This window comes from Dryas octopetala, chromosome 5 (assembly GCF_963921425.1).
Source record: "Dryas octopetala chromosome 5, drDryOcto1.1, whole genome shotgun sequence".
NCBI lineage: Eukaryota > Viridiplantae > Streptophyta > Magnoliopsida > Rosales > Rosaceae > Dryas > Dryas octopetala.
The window spans coordinates 13,865,700-13,876,351 of NC_141370.1; the positions used below are offsets into that span (position 1 = coordinate 13,865,700).

The 10,652-nt window shown below is 35.7% G+C and overlaps 2 protein-coding genes across 2 annotated transcripts; both read right to left on the reverse strand.

Annotated features, from left to right (window-relative positions):
• Positions 1–5,670: 5,670 nt before the first annotated feature.
• Positions 5,671–8,272, reverse strand: HCF164 (Thioredoxin superfamily protein). Its single transcript, XM_086244317.1, has 5 exons — positions 8,048–8,272; positions 7,396–7,608; positions 6,782–6,885; positions 6,270–6,594; positions 5,671–5,899 (listed from the first exon to the last, which is right to left on the reverse strand). The coding sequence occupies exons 1-4, from the start codon at positions 8,216–8,218 to the stop codon at positions 6,312–6,314; spliced, it is 771 nt and encodes a 256-aa protein (XP_086100443.1). The 5' UTR covers positions 8,219–8,272; the 3' UTR covers positions 5,671–5,899; positions 6,270–6,311.
• Positions 8,273–9,299: 1,027 nt separating this feature from the next.
• On the reverse strand, positions 9,300–10,049 carry YCF37 (homolog of Synechocystis YCF37). The gene has a single exon (XM_086244789.1). It carries the CDS (start codon positions 9,983–9,985, stop codon positions 9,500–9,502), a length of 486 nt encoding a protein of 161 aa, XP_086100915.1. The 5' UTR covers positions 9,986–10,049; the 3' UTR covers positions 9,300–9,499.
• Between the last annotated feature and the right edge of the window lie 603 nt (positions 10,050–10,652).

Genomic DNA, 10,652 nt, shown 5'->3' on the forward strand with positions numbered 1-10,652 from the left:
ATACTAAACCTTCTTTCCAGCCTAGCCTATTTCTAGTGGGCTTATTTCAGATTCCGATTTTGCCCTTGGCCCATTTATTGGGTTTAGTATAATTAATAATTGTTAAAAAGTTACTGTTTGGTCGTTGTGCGAATAGTTACAATTAAATTATGACAGTCACAACTTAGATTTAATTAGTTGTGACTGACTGGATTAATTATTTAAAAATATATATATATATACACAATATCATATAAATTAGGTTCAAAGCAATTACTTTACACAAAAGAAGACTTAGTGCATTATAGTGAGTGCCACAAAGGTTTTGAATTTTGATATCAAATTGCGACTTTGTATTTGATGTATGTTCAGTTTTCATTGTGACTTCTTTTCCATTCTTATGACAAGTGTGTGTTCTTTTAATGTCTTCTAAATTATGATTTTCATTTTGCTATCTTTGTAATTTTTTCTTTGAGAGTAATAAGGTTAGAACCAATGAATCATTTGGGCTTTTGTTTCCTTTCCCCCCCCACCCCTTTTGGCAGAATAGGTTTACCGATACTTTTGCATTGATGTTGATTATGGGTTTCTATGTATTGTTCATGGGTTTGTCATTTTTTGAAATTAATTCATTGCTCAATGACCAACTCATAGTTTTTTTCAGTAAAACAAGTAATAAAACTCAAAATGGGTAGTAAATAAGAATGCTGGTCTTGGTAAGCAAAGTTGCTTTAAGCCTTTTAACTCTGAATTTGTTCTTTGGGAATTTGAAATATTTTTGTTGGTTATGTAGGGGATACTTTGAACCTCTTCTCTATTTTACGTGAGCTTTTATGTTAAACATTTAGGTATTTTATGTTAAACTTATCTTTTTCTTAATATTAGTCACAACTTCAAATTTTGTTATATAAGTTTTGGGGGTGGTTTAGGTGTACTTTCTATAGTTTGCATGCTGGAGTTTATGGTTTATCTTTTTCAAATTGTGACAGTCACAACTTCAGATTTAGTTGTGACTACAGAACAATCACAACTAAATTATGAGACAGTCACGGTTAAGTTGTGACTTGATTGAATGTTTTTGAAAAAATTGTACTACAATGTAGTATAAATAGAGGTCAAAGCAATATTTTTTATACAAAATAATTACTAGTGCAATTGGGGAAGGTATCTCTTTCAACTTACCATGACAGTCACAACAAATTGTGAGACAGTCACAGTTTAACTTGTGACTTGTGACTGAATTAAATTTTTTTTTTTTAAATTGTATTATAATATTGGATAAATAGAGGTCAAAGAAATACTTTTATTGAAATTATTATGTAGTGTAGTGGTAAGAGGTGCCTCTTTCTCTTGCATGAGAGGGGTTTGAATCCCTTCTATGCCAAGTTGTTTTTGTGTTGTTGAACGGCATTGGTCGATGGTCGGCCGGACGGAGGTGGCCGGTGGTTGGTCGGACGGCGGTGGCCAGTGGTTGGCCGGACGGAGGTGGCCGGTGGTTGGCCGGACGAACGGTGGTGGCCGGTGGTCAGCCGGACGGAGGTGGCCGGTGGTCGGCCGGACAGCGGTGGCAGGTGGTCGGCCGGACGGAGGTGGCCGGTGGTTAGTTGGGAATTTTTTAAATTTTTTTTATTGTAGTGGCATATAATGTAATTTTTATGAATTCTAGTACCCTTCACTTTATTAGTTTGTTTGACTTTTCAACTAGTATCTAAACTAAAATGCTATTAAATTTTAGTACCTAAACTAAAAAATTATTAAAGTTTGGTATTTAAAGTCAATGGATCTAAATAAATAATGACAATATTTGTATAGGAATAAAGAGAAAAAAAAAAAAGAGCTATAATTTTATTCTCTAACAAATATATATACTTGATACGCAAATTTCAAATTAAGGATACATTGTAGCCTTTGTAGGTATCTAATAATAAAGGACTGAACAACAGAAACAGGGCGTATATGTAGATGCCAAAACAAGGGGATTGCCCAAAGCACAACCCAAATAGCAACATATCCAAACTAACAAAACATAAGAATTAACGCGAAAATCCAACGTACCCCATCTGCTTTCATCCTTAAAAAAATAAAAAATAAAGAAACTTAAATTTGTCATAGTATTTAAGGATAGAAATTTGTGTTAAAGGGTGTCGTATTATTTCGTATTCATGTCAAATAATAGTTAATTTTTACTTGGATTTATCTAATTAACCATGTCAAATAATCAACACTAACTCAAGTACTCTTACAATTTTCATTAATTGATAGTGCAGTTCTTGTCATTAGATTTGGTTAGAGCCTTAGAGGCTACCAAAATGCTCTCAAGTCTTAATTAATGCAACAAAATACAAATTGGATAATTGGTTTGCAACACGCCAACACCTGATGAAAGTATATATATACTTTATTTTATTCTGATCACAGCTTATTCTTTATTTTATTCGTAGAAAATTTGAGATGTAGGCTTTGCGCGCACAAGGAAAGCAGTACAAGTTTGTGTTGATGAATGATAATGTAGCTAGGGGCCTAGGGCTATGATCAGCTACTGCGCAAGACCTGCAGGGACGCAATTTCTATTACACTCCTCTTCAATATCATAGCAATTAGTGGTGAAGTTGCAACACCAACAATAAGACCCACCGCCTTGTCCACATGCGTCTTTGCAAAGGTGTATTTTGTTCACATGATGATGACCACCTCTCACCCTTAATTTCTCAATAACCTTAATGCTTTCATTGCCTGTAAATTTAATTATATTATCATATGAAAAAAGTTAATAAATACCTGTGAAAGAATTAAAAGATGAACAAGAAAAAAGTAGATGCATTTTTTAATTTGCGACGTTGGATGGGAGAACATTGAGTGAAAGAAATGAATGTTTGAACATTTACCATCTCATATTAATCTAGCATTTTTGTCTCGCACTAAAGAAAAATATTCAAAAAAAAGTAATTCAGAGGGTAATTAATATCTTCATGCGATGATAAGTATGAACATACACTGAATAACAGCCAAGAATGTTATGAAGACGATGCAAAAGAGAGCCAACTGCACTTTGATTGATTTACCAGTCGACATTGTTGTGTGTGAAAGAGAGACGTACGACAACCACAATTTTTGATGATTATAAAAAATGTTAAGATGGTTGGGTTTTTATAACAATTTATTAGTGATGACCAATTAATGGCGAAATTAATTCATAGAATCCAGCAAATAAAGATATAGTAAGCTAATTAGAAAGATTTTTTTCACATAGAAAAAGAAAATCAGAAAGATTAAAACTTATTGATTGTAATTAATTAATTAGAGTATTCTGTCACAAGTTTTATAGTAAGAATTTTCATGTATTAAGTGAAAGGTTATGCATTCAATCCAATCGAACCAGCTGCTATTTAGATGAATATATATTCAATCTAATTGTAATAGTACGTTTTCAACATTTTACCATCTAATTCAATCCAATTTAGATTAAAAATCCAATACAATCCAAGCCAATCTATAGTAGGATTTCCTCGACTTTTATATATAATTGGTTTTCTAGCTTCTTCTTTTTATTTTCAAATTTCAGGCTCATTTCTTTTAATTTGTTGCAATTTTTTTGGCTATTAGGCTTGTTTTTAATTATAGACATATGTAAATCATACTTATTGGTCTTTTTCTTTTGTTTAAATATAAATTTGAGTCATACTTTAGTTTAAAATATAATATACCTGATGTCACAAAATACACATTTGAGTAATAACATAATATTTCATCCAATTTTAATACAATACCTAGCATATATTTAGCTAGTCACAATAGAAGGACTCTCCTGTAACAGGACTTTACAATTTAAATACAAATTTAATCTGTGGAGAAACTCTAAAGGCTTGTTTGACAGTATTTTTAGAAGGCTTAAAAGCGTTTTTGTTTATGTTTGACAACAAAAATTAAAAGCGCTTTTGAATTATAAAAACACTTGGAAGTGCTTCCTGTGAAGCACCTAGCATTCCTTAAGAAGCGCTTCTAAGTACATTTACAAGAAGCATTAGGAATTTTTACAAAAAATCTATGTGCTTCTAACAAAAGCGCTTCTAGTCAAAGTGCTACTGAGCAAAATCGCTTGCTACAAAAGCACTCCCAAACAAGCTTTAAGAGAAGAAACTTGTTCTCTTGAATCAGATTGAAAAGAAGAAGTAGTAGAAGTGAAATATTCTTTTACTGATTTAACGTTGCAGCTGTTTACATAATGACTTATTTTGTAATTGAGCATGTTTACTGTTTAGGCTTATTAGTTGAAGAATTTGAATTTACTATTTTACCCTCATTGCTTTGTTTGGGTTTATTGTTGGACAATGATATAAGCACCAACACATCAGCAAGCTAGGAATCGTATTTCTTAAAAAAGCTAGGATGGCTGAAACTGGCATGAAGGGAATTGTACGTAGCTTCTGGTTTGGAAGAAATTTCTCAAACGGATGTGGCGATGTTTTAATGATTTTGATAGCGTATATTCTATTGTTTTCGATGAAAAGTAAGTATCATTGATTTGTTGTTACAGTTTGATTTACTTGAACCAGTAACTGTACGAAAACATTGACACTAAGTGTGATACTGTTTTGTATTAATATTGTTGTTGACATGACAAATTGGAAACATTATGCAATTGGATTGTCTACAAATTTGGAGTTATTGATGATGCGTAGTCTGAGGTGTTTGATGAAAAAATTACTTTGTTGCATCCGATGTGCCTCGAAGACCTGTCTAAACATAGTCAGTCCCTTGTGTCCTACATTGCACGTGCCGCGTTTACTAAATTCTGCTGTTGTTGAAGTGCCTCAACTCATGCTTCTTGCTTGTCCCAGTATTTGGAATCATCATGAAATACAATTGCAGTCATTGAAATACGATGGCAAGCACACCTTGACAAAAACCAAACATGCTCTTCCTGTCTCAAAGATTGTCTCCAGAGCTTATTATGATCTAGGTTTTGTTTTCTGCAACTTGTTTTGCTTTAAAAAGAATGTGATTGATGGAGGTACATGCTTCTTATTTTCACTTGCCTTAATCTAAGAGGATCTATGGCGATTGGCTTGCAACACCCAATTAATGTAGAACAAAATGATGATCATTGATCACAGTTTATGTTATTTATAAAGATGCAGGCTTTGTCGGAAAAGCGATAAAAAGCAGTACAAGTTTCTATTGATGAATATATGATCATCTTAGCCTTCTATTGGTTATATGAATATATGTTCTGCATTAATGTTTCTTTGGATGTGCGGCCGTTTCTGGAAGAGAAATACGCATAATTATGATTACTACCATGCCATCACTTAACCTACTGCTTTTCACTACCCACATGAGTTCGACCTTCAACCATTTGAAGAATTCTTCCACTGAGAGCAGAGCAGCTTCGGTTTCAGTCAATCAAAGTGTGCAATGCATGCCTCGTTACATGGCCTCAGTTCACGAGATATGGCTGTTCCGGGAGGACTCTTTCTCTTCCCCCTAGTTGCTCTATTTGCTCTGCTATTTTTTAGTTTTAATTAAGACTGATGTGGTCTATATATCTCTATCAAGCAGCTGGCCTCGTTGCTTAAGCTAATTACATATCTACTCTGCTTTCAACCCATCTCAAGGGGTACTAGTTTTCTTGAAGATTCTAGTGAAAATTTCACCACTTATGCTCTCTAACATACTTTAGAACAAAGTACCTGAAGTACAAAATACAAATTTGAGTCGTAACATAATATTTCATCTAATTTAAGTACAAATTTACCCTGTAAAGGGAGCACAATACAAGGACTCCTCCCCAACAGCACTTTACAATTTAAGTACAAATTTAACCTGTCGAAAGAGCTACGAGTTTGCAGGAGTAGGCCAACAACTCACTTGGGGCAAATAAACAGTATCAGCTAGCTATCAATATCGTTTGTTGTTTAACCTGCAGGTCAAAGATTATCAAGATTCAATCTCACAAACAATGCAAAGGCAAATAAGCTTGAGTGTTGTCACCAAATAAACTTACAAAAAGCAATTATGCACTTGGAACCAACATTGTTCAAAGGCCCAACACAAGTTTCAGTGCAGCTTAACCAGATTATTGGTGTAATCCAATCATCACATCAAATGGCATTCACTACCAAGCTACCAAGCATGGGAAACTACTGAGGGATGAAATTACATCTAGGATTCTCCATTCAAAAAGCTTCAGGTAACTAAATGCCAAAGTAAAATTGGTTCTAATTCTAGAAACTTGCTTGCAATTAATAAATGACCAATGTTATTATATCAACAAGGTAGACATTAATTACCTTTAGATGTAATTCCTTTTTTCGCCAAAAAGAAGTTAGCACCTATCCATGACTTCTTGGATCAACAACTTGGTGAACCTTTCTGGCTTCAGCACTTGAATACTGCCCCACTATACGAGCATGAGGTATTGAGGCTTCTCCATGGGCAAGGGCATCCACATTCTCACGCAGGTACTTCTCTGGCAGCCTGCCCGTTACGTTACCCTCTTCATTTCCATCTTTATCTAGGAATGCAAAGTGTGGAATACCCTCAACACCGAACTCATCAATCTCCTGTTCCCACTTTGTGTTGTCAACATTCAGCATAACAAAATTTACACGATCCCTGTGCATGAGTAAAGATTTAAGGGATTTGTGAGTTTCAAAAACCAATGACTATGAAGCTCTCAGATATTTAGAGAATCAAGAGTATTTCAAACAAATAAATAACCGGAAGTAAACGTTCACTATATCTAAGCTTGTAGTAGGGAAGCATTTATAATTAATAACAAGTTAGAACCTGAACATCATACTTATACTGCTGCTCAACTTTATAGACATCTGGAGCTAATTCCCTGCATACTTCACACCAATCAGCATAGAACTCAACAACAGTAGGCTTCCCGTTCGAAAGAGCCTAATTGGCCATAAAATACAAGAGATCATAAGCAACCAACAGGGATATTACCTTGAGTATGTAAAGTTCTATTCACATGCATGTACATGCTGGAAAATATAAATAGCGGAGTTTTTTTTCTTTTGGTTTGAACACACAAATAACTTATTGAAGACATGGGAATTAATAAATCAAGAAATCAAGAAGAAGGTCTGTATATGTAATTCGTTAACTAGAAAATAAAAGTAACTAAAGATATGCCTTGCTTTTCTGAGAGGCAAAAGAGTGACTGTTTGTTACAATTACTGCATCGTCTAAGTTAGAGCATAAAAATTCATTAAAATCCATTGTGGACTAGGTTTTGAATAGCATCATTCAAATGGTCCATTTGTACTTAAACATCTAAGGTATTGCTAACAACTTTTGTCTAGGTTCTTGATTATGCTCATCACAACCACCTACCGACCCATACCCATACAGAACACCTGTTATGCTAAACAAAGTAAACAGCGCATAATTAATTGAACGAACCTGTTCATAAGGTAATGCCACAACAGTCAGGTCCTTCAAAGAAACACCAAAATCAAGTCGTCCTGATAAGAAAAGTCCTAGCGCTGCAAGAGTAGAAACCACTGCTATTTGCCTGTTGGTATTTTTGTTTGGATATACCGGAGGGCCAGAGTCGTTTGAGGAACTTGCAGCTTGGCTACTGCTACCTGAGCCTGGCTCAACCAGGGACTTCTCCTGAACCACAATAGTTGAAGAAGATGTCACCAACCATATAATAAATTAAACTTGAAAAAATTTATTCGAACAAGAAACTTGGCCAACACTAGTTCAGATATGCAACAATCAATGAAAACGTTGACACGGCAAGGGTGAACTATGACATTTTGCTAACTATGACATGAAAACCATGACAATCAATTTCCACCCTCCTTCACTATTTTGAAGGACCCAACTCGTGAATTTTAGATAACTGTGCATACATACCATGTCAAGGCTGTTATAATCCTAAACTCCATCTTTCTTAATCAAAAACAATAATCTTGACTTTTAACAGCTGAAACCAACTAACCCAGTACAAATAAATTGGAAAATATGCAAACTATCGAAAAGGGTACACTTGCAGACCTCCAACTAGTGCTTATGTGAAAGAGATTAATGGCCAAACAAAGCGTACCGTTGTGGAGGTCTCGGTTGGATTCGGGGGTTTCTGGCAAGCAACGGTCCGAAATCTGCGGTGCTTGTTTCGGGAGTGAACGGAGGTTTTAACATATTGGGCAAGCTGAGCGGTTTGGAAAGATGGCCGGAATCTATGGAGACCAACGGGGTTTGAAGCCAGGCGAGCCATTGCAGAGATATTTTGTGACAGAGTGAGTTAAATTCAGCTAATTAAGCAATAGGGCGTACTATGGCTTCGTATATAGTAATATAGATGAGAGTTGAGGCTTTTTCAAGTTTTAACAAGGTGGTAATTAAATTTTAATAAGAAATTCGTAATATAAATAAATATAATATAAGATCTAATAAAAAATATAAATATAGAAGAATTTGATAATGAGACTATTTGACTCGATTAGAAGTTTTTTTTTTTCCCTCGACTCGATTAGATGTCTAATTAGTGGGTTGCGTTACATTTGGAGGTAAGATTTGATTCTGTTATTATTTGAGTCAGATAGTCAAGCAATTATTTTTTGTATTTTAGAGAATGGAAAAGGATATTGCTACTTAATTATGAGTATCTTATGAAAGAAACCAAAAGAATTTTGGACGCAATTTGTACGAGTTAAGTGTGCTTTTGTTCCTCAATCATGTAATTCAATTGTGCATCATCTAGTTCAATATGCTAAGATTTGTAAATTTATGTTTTAGCTTCACTACAATGCTGAGTCAAAAACTAGATAAGGGGGTTAATAGTGAATCAAATGTTAAAATGATGAGTCAAGTTCCCACCGATGTGAAAGTTAGTACATTGGAAACTTCCTTTTTGTAGTCAAGTAAATAATCGCCAAGGGAGGACAAAAATTGAGAAAGAACGAAGTGGGTTTGACTTCTATTGGAGAAATGAAATATAGTATGATCAATTTACGATGGGTCAAAATAGTAATTTTATTCTTGTGAAAAAAAAGGCTCTTTGAGAAAATGGACGGAGAGTAGAAAAATATTAATCAAATTAAATTAAATATCCAAAGCTATGGATCTATGGTACTCGTTACCCGTCGTGGCACGTAGGAAGCCCGTACAAATTTGCAGGCGTGTCACAAAATGTAGAGAAACACGAAGAAAAGTCAAACCACAATCATCTTCTTCTTCCTTTATTCTTTTTTCACTGTCTGAACACCAAGCTCAAATCTATCCTCATATTCATGATCATCAAAGCATATAAATCACGCAATCATATTAATTTCTACGTAGCCTTCAACTAACATTACTAGAAGAAGAAAATAAAAAACTTGATGATGGAAAATTAAATACACTGGACCCTTAGAATTTTACAAAGCAAAAAGCAGCTAATCAGTTGAGTACTAGTGATTAAGAGTACAAGTTTGCAAAAAGCAAAAATTAAGAAATTAACAGCTACGTAACAGTACAAGTTTGCAATTCACACAAATTACGAAACCGAGTCTTCAACTCACGATTTCTGAGCTTCCAGCCCCAAAATCCCATTCACAACAGAAGTCGCGACCAAAACCCCCACAACCTCCGCTCCCGCCACCACTCCCGCCTGCGTCAACCCACCAAAGCTCACCGCCGTTTCTAGCCCCTGCCCTGCCGTTTCGAGCCCTTTCTCCGCCGTTTCGATGCCCTTTTCCGCCGTCTCGATGCCCTTCTCCGCCGCCTCGAACCCTTCCTTCACTATCTCCTCCGTCCCCCTCTCCACCTCCTTCAACTTCCTCTTCAGCCCGAACAGCCCGATGTTTTCCGCCTTTGCCGGCGCCGCGACCGCTGCCGTCCACGTCAGCGTGAGTGCCACCAGCTGTCTCCGCCCGGATAATGCGGCTACACGTGGCGGCGGCGCAGGTTTCGAACCGAGCGCCTGCGAGGAGGAGGTACGGTGCGCATTGCGCACAGTGTGGAGTGAGAGAGACTGGCTCAGAGCTGAGGCTGTCGTAGCCATGTGTTTTCTTTGTGAATTGTGAATCGTGGTACCACACAAGCTAATCCTTGAGCAATTCTCTATTTTTCAGTTATTTATGGTAATGCCCCAAAATATCACCCTTATCTCATTCTACCTCTCAAATCTCATTTTGTCACATTTTGTTCTCTAAACTAGTAAACTATAACAACTAGTCAACTATTATTTCACTTTATAAATTTTAAGTGACGTGGTCATTTTTTATCTATTTATTTTATAACTTATTTTAGACCTTATTTATTTATGACAAATAAAAAATTGATATGTCATCTGTTTCATCCATTAGTGACTAAAACTTGAAATAATAGTTGGTCACCATCACAAGACCAGATATCACTTACGCAATAAATTTGGTCAATCAATTCATGCATTCTCCAACTATTCACCATCTCCAAGTTGTCAAAAGAATTTTGCGATACTTGAAGGGGTCAGTTGGTCGAGGAATAATTAGGACGAACAATGGTCATTTCAAAATTATGGGGTACACCGATGCAGACTGGACATACAATGCTCTGGATCGAAAATCCACAACTAGTTATTGCACCCTCGTTGGAGGTAATTTGGTTACCTGAAAAAGTAAGAAACAAACCGTCATTGCTTGGTCTAGCGCAGAGGCTGAGTATCAAGCTATGGCATCCATAGCTTGTGA